This window comes from Lipotes vexillifer, unplaced genomic scaffold (assembly GCF_000442215.2).
Source record: "Lipotes vexillifer unplaced genomic scaffold, Lipotes_vexillifer_v1.1 scaffold1463, whole genome shotgun sequence".
Taxonomy (NCBI): domain Eukaryota; kingdom Metazoa; phylum Chordata; class Mammalia; order Artiodactyla; family Lipotidae; genus Lipotes; species Lipotes vexillifer.
This window is the reverse complement of record NW_006778536.1, coordinates 1,437,224-1,459,856: the sequence shown is the minus strand read 5'-3', so window position 1 is coordinate 1,459,856 and position 22,633 is coordinate 1,437,224. Positions and strand designations below refer to the sequence as shown.

Genomic DNA, 22,633 nt, shown 5'->3' with positions numbered 1-22,633 from the left:
CAAAAAAAAAAAAAAAAAAAAAAAAAAAAGTGAGGGAGAGAATTCCAGGCAGAGGGAACAGCATGTGGAGTCCTGGGACAGGAAGAAGTATAATCAGATAAGCACAAGGTTTCCAAAGTAACAGATCAAAATAACGCAGTGAGTTTATGCTTTGAGTTACTCTCTCTATATACACCCTGCAGTGTTAGATAAAATAGAACAGAGAAAATTAAAAAGGTGTGGCGTCATGCCAAACAAGATCCGAATCTTCGTGTTGACTGATAAAACCAGTTGTGGAACACTTCGACAGTTTCTTATAAAATTAAACAGTTTATCATATGACACAGATATGTCACTCTCGGGTACTTACTCAACAGAAATAGAGACATATCCACGTATCCATATACACTTCACAGGTATTCAGAGCATCTTAATTCATAATAGCCCATGGTTGGAAACAGAGGTCCATCATGAGTTGAATGAAAAACCAGTGTGGTATATCAAGCAATTGGAATACTACTCAGACAAACAAGGAAAGGGCTAGTGATGCGTGCAGCAACACGGATTTTGCTGAGAGGGGGATGCCAGACAGAACAGGGTGCATGCTTTACAAATCTCTTCATAAATATTTGAGAAAAGGCACATGTGCAAAGTGACAGTAAGCAGATCACGCTTGTCTGTATTTGGGACAAAGTGATTCACTGAAAGGGTCAGACCATGGGAATTTGGGATGATGGAAATGTTCTATCTGTGGGTTGTAGTGGGGATTACATGGGTGTGTTCATTTGTCAAAATCCTTCAAACTGTCTGCTTACAGAGTGTATTTTATTGTATGTAAGCTGTGCCTTGATTAACTTGATTAGACAAACAGAAAAGACAAGCCATGGCGTTGGAGAAGGTATTCATAAGAAAAGGATTATCAGTCATAATTTATTAAAAAAAATCCCTTCATATCAAAAGCCTTAGGTGTTCTTCAAGTGAGTTCTGTCTTGTAAATGCATAAAACATGGCCTGAAAGGACACGCACCAAATGGGAGGGTTCTGGGCGCAGGGTCTGGAACCTGCGAGAGGAGGTTTGCCTTCTCTTAAGTTTTGGAGTTTATTGCTCTTTTCTACAGTGGTGTATACTCATGCACTGTGTTTCAAATTCGATTAAAGAAAGTTTGCCAAAGAGAAAGAAAGGTTGGCTGGTGGGGGGGTGGGGTGAGGGGAGGGATGGGCGGGAGAGATGGAGAAGCAGAGTTGAAATAACTGAGGCTGGGGCCTCGTCAGGCTTCCTCCCTTTAGCTTTAGGTGGCCCTGCTGTGCACAAGGGGAAATTATTCAAATTTATTCTTAGTTTGTCATTTATTCACTTAATCAGACATAAAGGTTTATTATCTTGTTTCTTTTCTCATAGATTTTCCAGAGTCTGAAAAATTGACTTTGTTCATTGCAAACATGTGGCATGATATATTTATCTCTCAATCAGTGATTAATAAGGCAATGCAGTTGGTAGCCAGGCAACGTGCTAAAGGAGAAGTTTTGAACTGTTTGCGAGCTTTCCTCAATTGGGAGAAGGTGAGGTTTCTTTTTATGTAATACTATATTTGTAGGTCTTATATAAATGTTATTATTTGGTTTTGTATTAGTTCGTGAGCATTTCAGAGATATTCTTCATATTAGATCCTTTAAAATATCATTTTAGTCTAAGCTTATGCATTTTGTTCATTAAGTATGCATGAGACTTTGGGAGAAGTTGTAGACCTATGTGCTGTGTTAATTGAACAAAGTTTCTTTTGTGTACTAATTTATGGCTGATGAAATCTGTACATGCGTATATATATGTGAGGACTCGGAAGAGTTGCATATCATTTGCTTCTACAGTAGGTACTTAGGTGAAAAAATTGGTATCTCAATTCCTTCCTGTTACGATTTTTTTCTGAATCTAATATTCTCTGTTTTTCTTTCCAGTTGATGGAATTTGTGTTTGTTCTAAGTATTGTGTTCCATGTTTTCTTTCATTATCTTATTTTCCTTCGTGACTGATATGTTAATATAGTATCTAGATTGGTATTCTTTTCTTCATAGATTTTCTCTAATGAGAATCGCTGGATGCTGAATTGATAGTGGTAATCTTTAAGAAGAGGTATTGAAGTCAGTGAGGGGTTGACTTTCACTTTGTTCTGCCCTTTTTAATGACTGTATTACTGTCCTCTTTTAAAAAAAATTCTGGCTTATGCATGTAGTTGACTTTTATATGTCATTTTGCTTTCCTTTTTAGTACTTTTTGATGTGACTCTTCATTAGACTTTTATTTTCTTATAAAAAGAAAAGGAAAGGGCTATTGGTAGATAAAAAGTTAGGGAATTTTAAAAATCAAGTCTGTAATCATCTCTTCATCAATCCACCTAGACAAACCAGAGTGTATTGGTGTGAGGTACCATCAGATTCCAGTCCCTTAGCAGTGAGAAGAGCATCCATACACGCATTTCCACCCTCCACGGTTACCTGCAGGGCCACTTCTGTCCCTGCTTGGTCCTCCTGCTTGTGCACTGGAGACTTCTCCTTTGGCCTGTTCAGGATGAAGCCAGATATGTTTGGCTGATAAAACCTGATTAATGAAGAAGGTAGAATTTTAATAAGTGTGTTTAGCCTGTATCATATCAAATAAAAATATAAAGTCAAAGCTATTAAAAAAAAAAAGAGGAACACTTGGGGAGGGGGGAAATACCATTATAGTCCAAGACTTCCAAATTCTGTCCTACAGAATTCAGTAGGTGTGAAGCACAAAAATAAGTAAAGAGTGAGTAGAATTCAACAATATAAAAAGTAAACTTGAATGAAGACTGTAGTTTTTCATATGTCTGTGACATTTGCAAAAAACAGTCATGCATTTGACCTTAATTTTTAAAAAGTAAAGAATCTACACTCAATTCTCTGGCAATGACTCAGTAAAATTAGACAAAGAATTAAAAGATTCTATAAAAATTTCCTGGAGATCGAGATACACAGTCCTGGACAATCTGTGAACAAATAGAAACTCAGAAGTAAAATCACAGTATTTGGTGTGAAAGGAAAACCCTTCATACCGAAGACCTCGTTTTTGGAAAACTTACACTCATTGAAATAGTTTAAATGTCTTCATTGTTAAACAAGTAATAAGTAAAGTTCCCTGATAATCATCTTAAAAATTAAAAATTTGAGAAGGAATCCAGGAAAAAAATATAGTTTAAGAGGTGTAATAGTAATGAAGTAGAGAACCAAAAAAAAAAATTGCCTTTAAAAAATACCAGTAAAACAGGTAACTCAGTTCAGATTAATGTAAAAAGAGAAAAGCAAAAATGTTCAAGATTTCAGAATGAGAGAGGCAGTGTGAGGGGAGATGGAGGATGAAGAATGAGAAGACTGCCGCCTATAGCTTCATAACAGGTTCGGAAACTGAGGGTGGTTCCTTAGCAACATAAAAATGGTCAGAATTGGCTTTAGGGGTAAAACACTGGAATAAACCAGTTGTTTTCCATCTTAAAAGGTTGAAAAGGTGATTAAAAATTTAGTATACAAGAAGCGTGTATAGATTTCATCTGAATTTTATCTAATCTTTAGAGAACCAACTAATTCCAGTCTTTTTCAGGTGTAAGGGAAGATTGAAAGCCCCTTGTTCATTTTTAATAACAAAACCCAATAAAAAAAGAAAAAAATTATAAATCCATTGCTGGGTATGTACCCAAGGAAAGTCAAATTTATGTCCACAAAAAAGCTTGTACATGAATGTCCAAAGCAGCATTATTAATTACAGCCTAAAGCTGGAAGTAACCCAGATTTCTGTCAATAGGTGAATGGACGTTTCTGTGGTATATCCGTACAATGGATTCCTACTCGGCAGTAAAAAGGGGTGTTCAAGCTACCTATACTTGCAAGAACGTGGAAAAAAATATCAAAAAAAGCATGCATAGGTGTAAAAGAAGCCAGACAGAAGAGTCTAGTACAATCTGATTCAATTTTATGAATTTCTGGAAAAAGGAGACAGATATCTAGGGTCAGAAAGATGACAGAATGAATTTATTGAAGAATTTTTTAAAGATTAAAAATTGTTTTTTAATAAAACTTTAATTCTCTGATTTCAGTTAATGAAAATTTGCATTCCTATCTGGATTGCAGTGTCTTTCCTACCTGACTGGGTTCTGCATTCTGCCTGGAGCTTTTTTATCTGGCCTGTCGACCACCATTGTATAATCATTTTAGGACAGTTGTTATGACTAAGATAAACATAGTTCTTTATTCAAAATAACTTTCAAAAGGTGTCCTTTAAAATTAAATGATTATTCATCTGATGCTTGTTAGTACTCTTTGAGATCACCCACATGAGATATGTTATATTTGAAACTCTGAATTTTCTTTTTTTTTACCTTATTTGCTAGAATGCTCCTGCAGATGTTGGCTTCATGGTTTCTAAGCTGCTTTTGACCATACAGTTATGTCCAAAAACAGAATTTCAGTCCAGTGAAAGATTTGGCGAAGACCTAAGTGATAACACCTGGGAGTACATATGTGCCATCGATCTGCTCTGCTGCCATCAGAAGTGGGTTTGGACACATGACAACATTATAAGGTACAGGGCTATTCTGCTAACTTAAGTTGGGTTATTTGAATTGTCAGGTAGTCTGTTCAATGATTGCTGAATTGTGGTTTGAATCATTTTTGCTGTTTAAGGCAGCTGAAACATTTACAAAGCACATTTTGATTTGGTAAGAGTTAATAAAACTACTCTTAAATGTCAGTGTCACTGCCACATCCCCTCGCTTTATTTTTTTATGGTACCTTTCAGTACTTTTCACTGTATCCTCTTATTACTAAAGAAAAATGAATCTCATGCAGGGGGCACTTTGGTTTCCCTGGCCTCCCCCGGTATGTATGTAGAGAGAGCCACACCCACACAAGAGAGGTACTCAGCGAATATGTGTAGATTGAAATGTAATGGTCATTATCTTAATGTACAGATACTGTGGAAAAACCCACAGGAACAGAAATATTCAAAATTCTGGGTCAGCAGCTCTTCTCACTGGGATTTCAGGAGAGAACTGAGCCTGTTAATGCTCATGCGTCCATTTTATGTAATGAATTAACTTTTCTCTGTTCATCTATCTATGCAGCATGTTTGGAGAATGGAGAAAGTAGTCAAATAACTGTTGTGCAGTTAATTGCAACCCTTAATTTTCTTACAACCCTGACTGAGAAAGGCTGGTTTAAAGGGATTTATCACATTGAAAAGGATTCACCAAAGGATTAATAGTCTGTATCTTTGAAACACTTGAGGGATATATTCTGTGGAAATCTGTTCTCTTGTTTTCCCTTCTTAACACTCGGGAAAGATTATACATCTGAATGTCAAATAATAGGTAATAGAATTATGGAATATCTATATAATGAGATACAGCCATATTAGAATAAATAGCTATACATGGATTTTTATATACTGACACGAAAGTGTTTTTCAGTCTGTTACTAAGAAAGTGCCAGGACAGTCTGTTCAGTGCTGTCTGGGTAATGATGAGTGAGTGGGTACCCTGGGCCTCATCTTCCTGGAAGCCCAGGGGGCAGGGGCCCTTTTATCCCCAATGACAGATGAAACCACCGGGGATGGTGCCAGTCACAGGTGCTTTGTCCACGGTCCCCCCGCTGGCGGTATGGACAGAGTGTTGGATATCAGGATCTCTGCCTGGCCGATTCCAGACCCTGATTCCTAAGCACTGCAGTCACTTTGACTGTGTTTTTTACATACATGCAAGCAAGCATAGAAGTCTGTGGGAGGAAAAGCCCCAAATTAAAAGAGTGATAGTTATCTGAGAATGTGTTTTTTAATGTACATTTTCCTTTCATTTGTCTGTATTTAACTTTGCTGATATTATAAATACTATGTAAGAAGTTAATACATTTTTGAAAAGAGAGAGCAAAGAGGAATTGCCACTGTTTTCAATCAGTAGATCTACTTTCTTTAATCCATGTAAAGTGTGGTTCATTTCCTCTGGTTTAGTTCTTTTTACAAAATATAGCCTGTTTGTCCTTGCTCCACCCTGGGAAACTAGGCTTCTAGAACGCAGGTGCCACCTTACACCTGGATGGTCCACGTGAGAATCCAGACTCTACTGCTTCCAGTTCTGTGACTTGGGGACATTGTTCAGCATCTCTACACTAAAGCCTTGTGAAAAGGGTTAAGTAGAATAAAGATGCAAGCATGGGTGTTTGCAGCCTTTTTAAAGCCACTGTAAACACAGAGATCCTGAATAGTTGGAAAGTATGTGAGCTTTCAGTGTCTGTTCTCACGTTAGCCAAAAATGCTACATCTTTAAAAGTTCCTCCTCTTCACTAACTGTCTCCTATGGACCATTTTTAAGATAATTTCTTCTTAATATTTGAACGATGGTGGGTGAGCATACTTTCATATGTATACATACATGTATATATTTGTTGTTGTTATTTTGTAGTAAAGAGCTGTGGCCTGTAATGGATAAGTGGATAAAATACAGAAAAGGACATGCAAACATTGCATACACTCCTGATATTATCATAGCGTCAATACTGAGGCTCATTGGTGAGTTGTCTGTTGTATTAAATTTGTTCTTGTTATTGATGATATCTTGGTGAGAGAATGTGTGTAATAATATATTTTGACTGAAACTTCACTATAATAACTGACTTTACAGCCACCAGAGTAGGTACTTTTGCACTAAATTAATTTTCATTACTCATACTCTTCCTTTGTAAATTAACATTTTATTCACCTTTTTCAGATTTAAGATTTTTCATGTTAGTACATTTTATTTATAATTGAACTCTTGATTCTCAGATATTAATTTTAATATACACACATGCACACACTTGCATATACACACTCCAGGATACATTGCTGGATACATTGCTATAAATTACAGTTAATTTGATTTATAAAATAAGTAGATACCTAATCCCTGCTTGCACCCCAGTTTTTTTTTCCATACTCACTCAATAAAGATAACTATGTACTTCTATAATTGGAAACTAGTTTTATTTTGTTTCTGTAAATTGTAAGCTGAATAAACAGAAATTAAAATCATTGTTTAAAAATCTTTAAAGTGAAATACGGATTCTTTTTAATCTCACATCTAAAGAGGACCTCAGTGGCCATTTAGTTCTGCCCCTTCCTCCCTTTCACCCACAAATCTTTATTTTTTATTTTTACTTATTTCTTCTTCTTTTGCCCCATCTCTGACAAACTGCTCTCTAATCCAGGCATCATTATCAGTGATGAGGTCTCTTCATTATTAGAAGGCTCTCTTTAGTTTGAAGTGACTCCTCTATCTGCCATGTATTGATTGCTTGGGGGCTGACAAAACAAGGTTCAGCCTATTTCTGTGTCAGGGCCCTTTAGACCCTTGGAGATAGTTATCATGACTTTTAAGTATCTTTGGTGTTGAATTAATTAAAACTCCAAGATAAAACCATTTTGAAATAGGTTTGAGAATTTTTAAATCATGTAAGTCAGTCTTATAAATAGACCACGTGCATTCCTGCACTGTGCACATTTTACATGCAAACATAGGAACATTGTAGTAAATAAATGCATAAACTGGGTCTTGACAAAAACCTGGTTTCAAGGTGGACATCTAACAGTTTTCACTGGAAATAACCTAACATACACTTGGAGTTAAGATACAGAACATGAAAGCATGAAAATGTGGAAGTGGAGATGATTAAACTGCTCAGTGGGGGACTTCCCTGAATGCCTCAGGTCCAGTGCTCTGAGGACCATTGTCTGTCCCAAGTGGGAGCAGCAAGGACACAGAAGGGCCAGTGACCTCATTTTCAGCCGTCAGCTGGTGGCATGTGTGTGTCTGGAAATTCTGGTTTGGGTAGCAGCTTCTCTTATGGATTCAAGAAAGAATGTGTTCATACTTTGAACTAATTCATTCCAAATTGAGAAGGCTTTTTGAGAATTTAAGAAATTAGGAAAGGTGTTAGGTCTCTAAATGCTTACATGTTGACCTAGATGAAGAATCTGTGAAATTTGCTGAAGGATATAATTTTGAAGTCACACTTATAAAATATGGTGTGATTTTTGCTATTATCATTGCAGTGGTTGTTTCTTTGTGTGTTTATTGATTGTAACAGGATGGAAAGTGAGAGTGGGAGGATGTGTTTCTGGTGGTTGACCCCATCCTGCTCTGAGAAGCGTCTGTGATGGAGGGTCGGCCTCACATGTCATTCTCCTCCTCAGGTAGCTCTTACCAGCTTCGGTTGATTGTCCAGACTGCCTGAAAAGCTTTTTTAAAATTACAAATTCTCAGGCTCCAGGCAAACCCGCACAAGATTATAGAAATACTTTTGAATATGTACCTTAAAAAGTAACTCATTTATGAATTAAGAAGAGTATGGTCATAGTTTATCTAAAAACAAGGATGTATAATTGTAGGGAGAAAACCTGACTGGTAGTTTTAGTCAAACTCAGACTAATTTATTCTTTAAGTCTTTAAAATATAGCTTTTGAGAAAATAATTTATAACATTTGATAATATATATTATTTAGAGTAATATACGTATATTTACATAATTAGGAGTGGTATAATACAATGATATGTATCATAGGAATAATGTATAATTAATATATAGTTAACAATACTGCATAATAAAATTATATAAGTAAATAAATTTAGTTGAGAGGATGACTAATTAGAAAGGAAGTGTAATGTCAAAAATGAGAGCAGACTCAGGACTGGCAAACCCTGCCGAGGTCCACGGGTGGACCAGGGCAGGACAAGCTCGTGTGAGTGAAAAGCCTGGTGTTGGGAGGGCGAGAGGGGCCACTGGGCTGTTCCCGGAGAACCGGGGCTGAGCTTTGCTGGGAGTCTGTTGGTGCTGAAGGCTCCCCCCACCAACCCCCCCCCCCGCCCCCCAGCAATGCAGGGGCTGGGGTCCTGGCAAGCAGGGGAGGGCCGAGGGGGAGGGTGAAAGCAGGGCGGAATCCTGAGAGGCGGCTTTAGGGGCGGGTGTGTGCTTTCCTTCCCGCACACCCGTCTGAGTTGGAGTTTGAACCGTTTCTAGGAAGAAACTGCTGGAGAAGCTTCTTGCAGTTTCTGAAGCTGACATTTACTAAAGAATTTAGCAGATAATTAACTTGATTGACTGTGATTTCTTAATAATAAATGAAGTCACACTTTTATGAAGTAGGCATTCATAAAATAAAGGAAATTGTCTGTATTCTTAACTCCAGATTTGTAAATCCTAATTGGATTTTTACCCCATGGGAAATAAAAACAGGCTGTCTGGCAAAGTGGTTCAGTGTTATCTAATGTTGGATTGGGGTATGAACACCACCATTAGCAAATGAAATGGTTACATGTGATTATTAAATGGGGTTTCTCTAACCTATCTTAACAATAATGGATTAAAGAGCGTTTTGTGGAACATTTGGATCGCTCTGGACCCCTGGGGACGTGGAGGACGGGGAAGAGCCTACTCCAGGCGGCTCGTGTCCTGGTGGGGTCGGGGCCTCTTCGGCGGGGGCAGGAGGTAGGGGGGCGGTAAACCCCTATCTGAGGTCCCTGGGTGGGAAGGGAGCAGAGTGGGGACGGAAGTCTGCATGCCACTAGACGCAGTGGAGTATAAAGGTATAGAATACCCCATTTTGCCCCCCAAAGAGCTTTAAATTCTGAAATGGCCCACCTGGTGTTAGCAGAGCCTAGAAACTAGGATAACACTGTTTCTTACGTCAGGTTTTTGCACGTCAGGCTTCAATAGCCAGTACTTGGTTGATTTCTGTCCAGTGTCTCACCTTGTCTTTCAGCTTTTCTTTGCAGTTGTCTTAACTCATCCTTTCCTTAACATACCTGCATCTGAAATCTTGACTGAAAACCCTGGGTAACTGTCTTTCTCTGATCCCTGCCCTGTAGACTGGGTCTCACCTACCCTAAGGCCGGCAAGCTCTCCTCTTCAGGCTTCCGTGAGCGGGGAGTGTCTTGTCTTTGACACTGAGATTGATTCCACATTTCTTTATTTCTTTATTTTTTTAAGATGTTGGGGGTAGGAGTTTATTAACTTATTTATTTATTTTTGCTGTGTTGGGTCTTCTTTTCTGCGTGAGGGCTTTCTCCAGTTGCGGCAAGCGGGGGCCACTCTTCATCACGGTGTGCGGGCCTCTCACTATCGCAGCCTCTCTTGTTGCGGAGCACAGGCTCCAGAGGCACAGGCTCAGTATTTGTGGCTCACGGGCCCAGTTGCTCCACGGCATGTGGGATCTTCCCAGACCAGGGCTCGAACCCGTGTCCCCTGCGTTAGCAGGCAGATTCTCAACCACTGTGCCACCAGGGAAGCCCGAGTCCACATTTCTTACTTGAATTTTAATATGTTGGCTGAACTGCCCTGGACTCACTCACCTTCCTTCTGTAGAGGGACTTTTCTTCCCATCTATTTAGCAAATTTGTCCATCATCTTTGTCAAGTCATCATATATGTAAGCCTTTTCCCCCAGACCATATACCTCAGACTCATTATTTCCTCTTATTTTATCTCTGATTTGCTCCATTAACTTAAATAAATCTTTATAAAACACACTTCATTAAGCATTTTTAATTAAAAGAAAGGGAGCCATTATAATGCAGTCGTGTATTATCTGGAAACACATGCATATCCCATGGCCAAATGATCCCATAACTGTGCTAGGCAAGCACACTGTCCCTTTCTCTGCTAATAGTCATGCATTGAATGCTCCCGATAGATTATCTCAGAGGACAGGTCTGGTGACATGCAGTTATTAGCACTTTGATCTAATTGCAAGGAGATATCTAAGAGTGCTCAGTACCTTGAAATTTCTGATCTCTGAAGTACATTACTTTTCAACCTGTGAAAGACTTCGTAAGGGATTATCAATATGTTTACAGTTTCCTCCTGGATTAGGAATTAACCGGGGAGTCATTGATCAGTAGGAATTTACTGAATGTCTGCTGTCTATCACAGCATTTAGGGTGCGTGTAACTAGCGCCAAGCTAGTTTCTGTAGGGGATACAAAGTAATAAAGTCCCTTTAGTGTCCCGTGCCTCAGTTTCTCCATATTCAACACAGAGATGAGGCTGATGGACTGGGTCACATCTAAGCCTGTGGGCTGTTTGTACTATTGAGAGAACATGGACACAGAACAGTGAGCATGCAGGATAATGTTGTCATAAGAGCACAGGAAGAGGACTTGGGTAAGACGGCATCCAAGGAATGTCTCAGAATCCTCCTCCTCTGTAACAGCCGGGGCAAAAGGACATGAGGCCTAGCCGTGAGGGAGGCGCAGAGGCTTCCGCTTTGAAGCAAGCTGGTTTCCACAGGACCGTTAGAATAAAGGAGGGTCCAGATGGGTGGGGACTAGGCGAGGAGTGTTGTCCTGTTTAGTCCCCTAGTGAGACCCCCAAAGAGGTTTTGTCACTCCAGGTTTTATGTGTCAGTTATTGTACTAGAAATTAAAACTAGGAGTTTAAAAGAAAATGTTTACTATTCACTTAAGATTAATAGTAATAAACTAATGTTAATATAAGTGATATTTTTAATGAAAAATAACTATTTCCAAAACAAACAAAAATAAGAGTGAGCCGAATGGAACATTATCTTACTGCAAACCTCTTCACTGTCTAGATTCGTAGAAGAGCTGGTTTCCCATAGCTGCTCTGCATTCAGTCTCTGGCTGTATGCTGTTTTGGTTGAAGTATTTGGAGAAAGTCCAGTCTCATACAGATGTGTAGTTGATTAAAGGCGTGTTTTAATAGCCCGTTCAAGTAATTGTGGATATTCTTCTTTGACACTGCAGTGGAACTCAACAAGTGATGATTTCTTAAAGGTTAGTTGCAGTGTGAAATCTGCAACCTCATCAGTGAACTTTGCTTCTCTGTTGCACCAGAGTCCCTTGGTCCACCTGACTTGTTGAAGGGATCTTTTGCCCATTCATGATTTTGTAGCATGTACTGCTCACTTGGAAAATACTGATTTGTACAGATCTTCCAAATGTCAACAATATCAAGAAAACAGACATTAATATCATCACTGATCTCATCAGAGAAATCTGAAGTATTTGAAGCTGTCAAGCTTAGGGTAGGTGATGGAAGTTTTTCCAAAATTCTAATTTTGCTTAAGAGCTCAAATTTTATCATTGACAACAATGATTTCCTTGCAGTGACAGGTTCACTTTACTCATTTTTGAGAAAATGTCTGTCTCGGTCTAAATAGCCATAGTTTGTCAGTGGTTCTTTGAGTGAAAAGTGGGTGGAGAAAGCACCCAGTTCCTCTCCCAGCTGAAGCAGCTGCGCAGGTGCTTTTCCTGGAGAGAGTCGGGGTGCCGAGGTGCCAGGGGTGTGCTTCACGTGCCCTTCCTGTCCCATCCACGGAAGATCACAGAGCCGTTTGCTTAGGGGTCTAGATTTCATAAGAATCATTGTTACCATTTCATGAAGGACATTCTGAATGAGTTAGCTTTTCCGACTGTGAGCTCCTGGCCATGGAGAGTGACCCCCATGTCACTGCCCTGACTGGTGCTGAGGGTCCACTAGTTTGATCGCCACTGCCTTTGCACTGTCAGGCCACATCTCAGCACTGGGAGGAAAGCACATCACTTCTTAGTGTCGTTGGAAAAGCAAAGTTTTGACCTTGAGGACCCCGCGGGTTTAGTAGAGCACACTTGGGAGCTGCTGCTCTACATGAGAACGGAGGTTGTGTTAGCCAACTATGTTGTAACAGCAAACTGTGTCTTATATTTAGTCCGTTAACCCACAGAAGTTAGTCATTTCACACAGAACCTGCTAAAACCATTCATTCTGCTAAACTCCATTTATTATATGATAACTGGGAAAGCAACACATTGTGTATCTGTGTATCATCTGTATGTGTGAGTAACAGAAGAGATGACGAATTATTCAGTCAAAACAGCCCCCCACCCCGGGACGGATGGTGCTGTATTGAGTCCTGATGCTTTACTGTTTAATTTGTTTTCATTTAAGAATAGGTACCCATCTAACTTCAGTTCAGGATCCTGAAGCTTAATGTACATGTTAAAGGAAAGAAAACGTAAGTTTTAAATTCTTATGAAAAGTTAACATTTAACCACAGATTGTTTACATTTTGTTTTGTTTTTTTTTCCCCCCCTAGGTCGTTTAGGCCAGTTGGGTTTGAAGGAAGGGTTTCCATCAGCTGTGAAAAACATTAGTGCAGTTATTGGTATGTTTATACAGCATGCCCAGGATGAAGGTAAAACTTTTGTTTATTATAATTATTTTTAAATCATTTGCATTCCTCTTATTAAATCTGTTTTGAGTTCTTACTACGTGCCATGCTCTGTGCATCTCTCAGTGCTTGGGGGTGAGGAGTTTGATCATGAAGCCACACTCTGCCTGCATTCTCAGCACTGGCATTTGAACGTGTGTGGGTTTCCTGTTGTTTCAGTGGTAGCCGCTCGCCCTGTTGGGCAGTGCATCCCTAAGGAAGAGGAAACTCTCTTATTGTCCTGGTGCCGATGTTCTGTCTCAGAAACTGTCAGTACTATCTTCATGCTGTCCTGTGACCTCCGACCAGTGACTCAGCCTCAGCTGCCTGCAGAGGCCTGGCTGAAGTTGTGTCATGATGACCAAGTGCGGTCACACGTGTGAAGCAGCGACCCCAGTGTGGCCTGGGTATCACTGAGTACTTAGCATCCCCAGAGAACTTGGAAACTGGAGGCATTTTGTGAGCCAGTCTTCATAGTAGTGGTTTCCTTTTCATTTGTATACCTCAGAGCATGTAATTTTATATTCTTATTCCTTTGTGGGAAGAGATTAAAACTCAAAAGTAACCCTTTGAAGTGATGAGTCTCATTTTTATTTGAATGTTATGCAATCAAGGAGTAATGCATCCTTTTTCAGAAATTAGGTGACCATGTGTGTGTGGATTTATCTCTGGGCTTTCTATCCTGTTCCATTGATCTATATTTCTGTTTTTGTGCCAGTACCATATTGTCTTGATTACTGTAGCTTTGTTGCATAGTCTGAAGTCAGGGAGCCTGATTCCTCCAGCTCCATGTTTTTCTCAAGATTGCTTTAGCTGTTCATGGTCTTTTGTGTTTGCATACAAAATGTAAAATTTTTTGTTCTAAATGTAAGACCAGACACTGTAAAACTGTTAGAGGAAAATATAGGAAAAACACTCTGACACAAACATAAACCACAGCAAGATCTTTTTTGACCCACCTCCTGGAGTAATGAAAATAAAAACAAAACCAAATAAATGGGAGCTAATGAAACTTAAAACCTTTTTCACAACAAAGGAAACCATAAACAAGACAAAAAGACAACCCTCAGAATGGGAGAAAATATTTGCAAATGAAGCAACAGACAAAAGATTAATCTCCAAAATATACAAACAGCTCATAAAGCTCAATATCAAAAACACAAACAACCCAATCAAAAAATGGGCAGAAGACCTAAATAGACATCTCTCCAAGGAGGACATACAGATGACCAAGGGGCACATGAAAGGATGCTCAACATCACTAATTATTTGAGAAATGCACATCAAAACTACAATGAGGTATCACCTCACACTGATCAGAGTGGCCATCATCAAAAAATCTACAAACAGTAAATGCTGGAGAGGGTGTGGAGAAAAGGGAACCCTTTTGCACTCTTTGGTGGGAATGTACATTGATACAGCCACTATGGAGAACAGTATGGAGGTTCCTTAAAAAACTAAAAATAGAATTACCATACAACCCAGCAATCCCACTATTGGGCATATACCCAGAGAAAACCATAATTCAAAAAGACACATGCACCCCAGTGTTCACTGCAGCACTATTTCCAATAGCCAGGACATGGAACAATGTAAATGTCCAACGACAGACAAATGGATAAAGAAGATGTGGTACATGTATATGTATTCAATGGAATATTAGCCATAAAAACAAATGAAAATGGGTCATTTGTAGAGATGTAGATGGACCTAGAGTCTGTCATGCACAGTGAAGTAAGTCAGAAGGAGAAAAACAAATGTCATATATTAATGCTTATATGCGGAATCCAGAAAAATGGTACAGATGAACCTATTTGCAGGGCAGGAATAGAGACGCAGACGTAGAGAACGGACATGTGGACATGGGGGGAAGGAGAGGGTGGGACAAATTGAGAGATTAGGAAAGACATATATACACTACCATGTATAAAATAGCTAGTGGAAACATGCTCTAAAGCATAGGAAGCTCAGCTTGGTGCTCTGTGATGACCTAGATGGGTGTAATGAGGGGGTGGGAGGGAGGTCCAGGAGGGAGGGGATACATGTATACATATAGCTGACTCACTTCATTGTACAGCAGAAACTAACACAACATTGTAAAGCGATTGTACTCCAATAAAAAAAAAATTAAAACAAAAGGAGTAATGCAGTTATACAGTTTCTATCAGAAACACATGGTGACATCTGAAATTTACATCCGAGATGATCTTAACATGTAGGTTGTCTTCTGCTTTCAGGGTGAGGTGTGGCAGGTTGAGCTAATGAGAACTTTTGTCTTCTTTGATTTTAGAATAGCTGCTGAGGTAACGGCCCTGAAAATGTACTCTTACCGTCTAGACTGTGTGTTGTCATCAGAGAGTAGCCAGGGAGTGGCCGACGGGTTGTCTCGCCACAGATGCCGGGTGGACATTTCCTGGCAACAGTGTGGCCCTCCTGCTGGGAGGAGCGAGAGGGCCTTGCACTAGGCTTGCTCTGGGTTAGGCCCTGTCCCACAGAGCAGCACGGGGTCACCAAGGTGACCTTCTGGGGCTGGCCCTCCAGGGCTTGAACGTTGACTTCGTTCTATGCACAGGAAGCTAACACCCTGCAAGAAGCATACTTTGCTGGAGGCCTGGCGCTGGTTAGCTCCACCAGGTCACAGCCAGGCTGCCCAAGTCCAGAGCCTACACAGTGCACATGCTCTTATAATTATTTTTAAATCCCTGTGTAAAACTCTTACTGTTTGACTTTAAGTCTTTACTATGTGCCCTTCTCTATGCTTCTCTAATTACCATGTAGATAAGGGGAACATATTTTTTAAATTTTAATTTTTTTTTTTTTTTTTTTTTGGCTGCGTTGGGTCTTCATTGCTGTGCATGGGCTTTCTCTAGTTGTGGCGAGTGGGGGCTACTCTTCCTTGCGGTGTGCGGGCTTCTCATTGCGGTGGCTTCTCTTGTTGCGGCGCACGGGCTCTAGGTGCGCGGGCTTCAGTAGCTGTGTCTCAGGGGCTCAGTAGTTGTGGCTCGCGGGCTCTAGAGCACAGGCTCAGTAGTTGTGGCTCATGGCCTTAGTGGCTCTGCAGCATGTGGGATCTTCTCAGACCAGAGATCGAACCCGTGTCCCCTGCATCAGCAGGTGGATTGTTAACCACTGCACCACCAGGGAGGCCCAGGGAATGTAATTTTAAAGCTGCTGTAGTACTATTTACATCTACAGCATTAACATTTGAATGTGTGGGTTTTGTGATATTTATTTTTAAATACTAGTAGTTTTCCCTATTGGGCATTGCATCACTAACAGTATATAGTTAATAATAAGTTTTAATGAAATAACTCCTAAATTTTTTAACTAAATGACTGAAGTGAATTTAACTAAAATTGAACTAAATTAAATTTGAATTAACTCCATGAACTTATACTTAATGAGAACTCTAATACACCATAATCTCTAATCTAGCTATAGTCTACAATTAAATGCCATGATCAATAGTCATATAATCTAGTGTGTAAGAGTATATAGTATATGCTATACTACATACTAAAAATTAGTTTTTCACTTGCTCTCATTTCATCATGTTTTTCATTTCCAAAGTCCACTTATAAACACTTCCGGGGGTATAATGGAGTCATTTATTTGACAAATGCTTTGGGACCCACATTTTACTAAAACTTAAACATGAGGGTGTGATCCTTCCAGGACCACTTTGGAAAGCTTAGCACTGATCATGAGAGGGCAGGCGCTTCAGGTCCTGTGCCCCTACTGCAGCTCATCGTCCTCTGGGTACAGGCAGCACCAGGAACCTGTAGAGAGCTGTGCAGTGTTTTGCTTTGTTTTTGTTTTTGTTTTCCATTTGCAGAGGGGATTTAAATGAACTTTTTCATTGTGTTGTTTTTTTTTTTAATATTTACTTTTCATTGCTGGAAGAAAGTATTTGTTGAATAGTATTTTATTAGATCAACAACATTAACATTTTGCATAATGAAGATTTTCTTGTGTGGTGACTGATGTGGAAATTCTTTTCAGACATACCATGGGGTATCCAGCTGGCAGCCGTGTACGCTCTGTGTGACTTGAGTCCCAGCAACCCAGCGGAGATCTCCAAGATCCTGGAAGCCTGGTGCACAGAGACCTCTCACCGCATCCCCTCCGCAGTGCTTAGCTCCCTAGAGGAGGTCAGCGCTCTGTGTACGGAGGAGTGTGGCTGACTGCCCCGTGCTGTGCCCAGAGAAGTGCCTTCCCGTTGCTCGAGTGGAGATAGATCAGTCAGCTTCCAGGGTGCAAACCGAGGTTCCAGAGAGAGACGTCAGGGAGATACAAGTGCTGGGGGCGGAGAAGGAAGCAGTGGCTGCTTTCCCTAAACCTCACACATTTCACTTATGGCTGCTGTGATCACATGACATGGATTGTAATTTGTTGTGTCTTGGTCAAACAACAAAAACTTGAACTTAGCCCTTTTTTGCTGCAGAAAGTGTCCTTTTAGTCGCTTTTAAAAATTGAGTGGCATTTTGTAATGAATTTAATGTAAAAACATTGATTTGGTTCCTGAGCCAGTTTTGGACTTTGCGCCCAAATGACTGACTAGGAAAAGATGAGGAGGCTAAAACAGTGCTCCTCGAAGACTCTTCCACCGTCTTAGCTGGAGTTGGGCTACAGAGCTCCTCTCAAGGTATAGAGTGCAGCTGACCAGAGTAAATAAACAGGGAGAGCCTTTAGAACTTCCTTTAATGCATTTCTTCAGATCTCTAAAGTTCCTTGCAAATATTTAACTATGTATCAGGAAAAGGAGAGCTGAGGATAGAGGTCACCGCGGGTGTTCGTACCTCGCCGTGTACATACAGACGCAGCCGAGTGCGGGCCGGTCTCTGCATGTGCCGTGTATATATGGACAGCCTATAATGTGTCTCACATTTGATGATATTCCACTTTCGGAATTTTAGTATTTGTACATAGAAAATGGGTTTAATAACTCACCGTGGTCCTGATTTGTCTTATATTCATCATTTCTTAAAACTCTTGTATGTGTTTTTTATAATAAAAAATAAAAGTAAGCCATGCACACGATTGTCCTGATCCGTAAAGAGTGACACCTGGCCTTACTTCTGCTCCAACCAACGATGAACCAAATAGTCAGTGCCAACCAAAGACAGAGGAGAGCGGCCTGCCAGAGGGACCTCCCTCCTGGACGGAGGCGTGGTGGATTGCCCGGATGTAATCGGGTTTGAGTGCTCTCCCAGGTGCTCTTAGTGAGAGCAGATATCAGATAAGTGCTGGTTGGCCCTCAGTATTGGATGTCTTTGTTTAGCTACAGTTGCTACCCTTTAAAAATCACATTTGACAAGTAATTTGTTACTTCTTCCTCCTGTTTTTTAAGTAATTATAACAAACTGAGATTTGTAAACAACTCTGCCTTGCCCTTTGGATGCTTTTTGTTGGTGTGTTCCCTCTTTCTACCTCTGTCTCTTGGGCCTGTGCTCTGTCCCAGGGCCTTGCTGGGAGGAGCTGGTGAAGAAAGTCACGGCCAGGTTCTCAAAGGCCTGTGATCTGTTGGTAGAGAGAACCCTACACAGTCACCCCAATAAATCAACAGTCCAAATTTGGGGTTTAAGTGCGGTGAGGGAGATGTAGCGATCTGCAGAAGAATAGCAGGGAGACTCCTCTCTTTCTGTTAGTCAAGGAGGGTCCCTCCGAGGAAGTAACACGTGAGCTAGGACCCGAGAGAAGGGAGCCCACCTTGAAAGGAGGGGACCCTGGAACACATCCCTCCCAGACAGGTGCGCCGGCTCCGAGAGGGGAAGAGCCTGCCGTGTGTGGGCAGGAGGCCACTATGGCCAGAACATACTGTGTAAGTGGGTGAGCGTCCTTTGTTCAGTGACACAGGTAACTGCCAGTCACTGGGACCTGGTCAACCCTGGGCTCGGTCACGCTCCTAGGGAGATTGGAGCAGGTGTCACGGTTCACAGGGCTGTTCTGTGACACAGGGCAGGAGAAGGGCGGGGCGGGAAGCAGATGTGTCAGGAGGCTGGGGTTTGACGCTGGTGGCCATGCAGACCATCGGGGTGGATGGATGCCACACGGGTCATGGAGGTGGGATCAATGCTGAGTTCGTGAACTGGGGGTGATGGGCAGATAGGAATCAGGGTTCCCACAGCACCTGGGCTTAGGGACAGGAGCTCCGGGATTGGTGGTAGGAGTCACACGTCCTAGGCGTGTGTCTGGGACGTGAGACATCCAAGTGGAGGTGGCAGGGATCCTTTACAGGCGGAAGTCAAGATCGGGCAAGGTGAGGACACAAGCTAGGAAGCTGATTGAATTTGGAGGTTATTTAAAGCGTATGGTCACCTGGGGAGGAAGATAGCCTCCCTCACTTGGCAGGTCGTGTAATTTGAAGATGTGTGGGGGAGGGTGGAGGGAGAAACGCCCGGTAGGGCAGGAGGTGGTGGCCAAGCACCTCGGCTCCTGCTACCTTGCCCGAGTCAGGGAGGCAAGAAGGCAGGCAGCTGGTCCCTGAGCTGCTTGAGGCTGCGAGGTCGGTGAGCAAGGGGGTGGCCAGTGGTTGGATTCTGCTTCCTGTGGGTGGCGGTGAGACTGGTGAGCGTTTCCCACAAACGATGGGCTTGGGGAGGGTTGCGGGGTGAAAGGGGGTAGGGGAGAGAGAGCAGGTCTGCAGACGCAGTTTGGGGGGTATATTTGCCTAGTGAATAGATTTGTCACAGGATTCAGAACGTTTTTTTAACCTCAGCAGTTTGAGGTGTTCTTAATTGGTGGAGGGTAGGTGGCACCTGACATTGGCTGCCGGCTGCCATTCCTTGCCCACGAGGATGCATGGAGCTTACATGTCAGCATCCGGTCCTGAATTTAATACACAGGCCTGAGCTTGCCTGTCGTGCTGCGTCACTCTCAGAGGGTGAAACAATTTTAAGCTGCGGTTAAATTTAGTTTTTGGTCCCCGGGCAGAACATGGTTGTAGAGTTTTATCAAACACACACACACACGGGCTTCCCTAGTGGCACAGTGGTTGAGAGTCCGCCTGGCGATGCAGGGGACACGGGTTCATGACCCGGTCCGGGAAGATCCCACATGCCGCGGAGCGGCTGGGCCCGTGAGCCATGGCCGCTGAGCCTGCGCGTCCGGAGCCTGTGCTCTGCAACGGGAGAGGCCACAACAGTGAGAGGCCTGCGTACCCCAAAAAACAAAAACAAAACCAAAACAACAAAAAACACACGCACGCATGCACAAAGGTAGGTAAACATTTGAACCTGTAGTGGGGTGGGGCTTTAGGCTGGCGTCAGTCTGTGCACCCAGAAGGCACAGGGGCCCTGGCCTCCTGGCTGGGTCCCGCACGTGGCAGGCAGCCTGGCCCGGGCCTGGCCCTCTGTTCCTGCAGACGCTCACATAACTCGGGGGCCCGAGGAGCGGGCGGTGCGGACGGCGTAGAGCTGCGTGGCTAGTGACCTTAACGGACATCTTGTCCCCATGCACCTCCTAGGGAGGCCCCAGCTTTTCCTTCCGAGCACAAATCAGCCTGGAGGTGACACTTCAGGCTGTAATCCCCCCCTACCCCACTGAGAATACTTGGTCACATTGCTTACTTTGTTTTTTAAGAGAGGATGTGACGGCGTAACTCACAAATTTACGGTATTAATGGAGACCTGAAGGGGTTTGTGCCTGGAGTGGAACGAGCAGCGTGGCGTCGTGAGAGGGCGCTGTGGTCCCACCGTGAGCAACAAGGTCCAGGACGCAAAGGCCCTCCTGTCTGCAGCCGGCACTCAGGAGGACAGCTCTCCATTCATGCCGTGGGCTTCGAACGGAGTTCATTTTACTGCCCAGGCCCCTTATCTCCAGAAGTAAGTGGGAGAAGATGTGTGGAAAGGGTGACTTGTAAAGCTGATGGAATTCAAGAGCACAATAATACCCCACCCCCCCAAAATAGAAGCAAATACTTTTCCAGTTTGGTCAGATTCCTTCCTGGATATTTTCTAACGATCCTAAAACAAAATGCTTTGACCAAAAATAAATAAATGAATAAACAAGTGGCAGGTGGGTGATAGTGACAGTAGGTGGGAGGTTCTGTGACACGGGCCTGATTAAGTCACCTGCCCAACTGGAACGTGCTCAGTTCTTTACAAATAGCATTCCTAGAACCATAGTACAGAGAATCATAAATGGGAGTCTAATCAACCTGCCTGACCAGTGCCAACGATGCCACAGAGGTCTCCCTGAAGAGTGTTCTAGGAATTTAGGGGACTTGGGAAAGTAAGACAGAGCCATTACCCTAAACACTTCCCTCTCTTTTTTCCTTAATTTGCCTGACACTTTCTCAGAGAAATTCAGTGTGCTTGTTGTGATTGTGAAACAAACATGAGGTTCCTTTTCTTGCCTCTACAGAGAATTTTAAGGAAGACCTACTTTTATAGTGTGACATTTCTGTCTTCGTGTGCTCGGATTATTTTTATGAATTAAAGAGCCGTCACTGTATTGCAATCAGTTTGCTCAGCACAGCTGAACAGTTCTAACGATGTAGACAAAGAATTGTGCGTGAAGAGTGGTGGTGGGAGATGGTTGATTCAGTTTTATAAAAATGGAAGCAGCTGCTTCCTTTTATGAGGGACTTTGGGCGTTTGTGAAGGGCTTTAGGATCAGGGCTTCCTGCCTTAGGGGCCTCTGCTGTCCTGCTGGGAAAGGTGATGCTGCCTTGCACCTGTCTGGGGCTGTGCCCTGGGTGACAGGGAGAGGGGATGCCTGGCGGGCTGATCCCCAGACCAGTGGTTCTCAAAGGGCACGGCCTCACCCTGGACCCACTGGGTGCCAAACTGGGTTGTTGGGTGTGTACCAACCTCTAGGGAGAGGCATGCTCCCTGCAGCCGGGGAGCCTGCCCTGCCCTGGGTGCCTGCCACCTCTGCTTTCCCAGCTGCACTGATCGCAGGTCAGTTGTCCGCTCTCCAGGCAGCCTCCCCCATTGTCCCCGTCCTGGTCGATTTCAGTGGAGATTTAGGAAGCAGAGGAGGTGAGCATGTTAACTGCCTTCCACCATCTGGAACTGAATCTAGTCCCCGCCATTTTTTCTTTTTCATTTTTTATGTCATCTTTAAGAATATTATTTTTTCCTAACAAATAGCCATTGATTGCTGCTCTGAGATAATCTCACCCTAAACTGTGAGTGTTCAACTGACAAAACTCAAAAGAGGAGAATGGGGGCAGAAGAAGTGAACCTCAACCTCACCCCGCCCTTTGCGTTCACAGAAGGCCCCCTCTTGATTGCCATGTTTTTATATGTAAATTTGTACTATTAAGTATCCACTTTAATAGCTTAAATTGTATTCCAGTATGTTTATTTTATTTAATGTTTTCATGCTAGTTTTGTATGCATGTAGTAAATTAAACATTAAAACAGTCCACACACTGGAATGTCCGTCCCCCTCTGCACCATCCC

At 42.3% G+C, this 22,633-nt stretch overlaps 1 protein-coding gene across 1 annotated transcript in view; it reads left to right on the top strand.

Annotated features, from left to right (window-relative positions):
• The window catches only part of ICE1 (interactor of little elongation complex ELL subunit 1), a 58,873-nt gene extending 41,466 nt beyond the window's left edge, over nt 1-17,407 (top strand). Inside the window, exons 16-20 of the mRNA XM_007451657.1 lie at nt 1,379-1,539; nt 4,380-4,570; nt 6,444-6,550; nt 13,110-13,208; nt 17,226-17,407. Coding sequence (XP_007451719.1) covers nt 1,379-1,539; nt 4,380-4,570; nt 6,444-6,550; nt 13,110-13,208; nt 17,226-17,407 — 740 coding nt within the window. The remainder of the gene's footprint in view (nt 1-1,378; nt 1,540-4,379; nt 4,571-6,443; nt 6,551-13,109; nt 13,209-17,225) is intronic.
• The last annotated feature ends 5,226 nt before the right edge of the window (nt 17,408-22,633 follow it).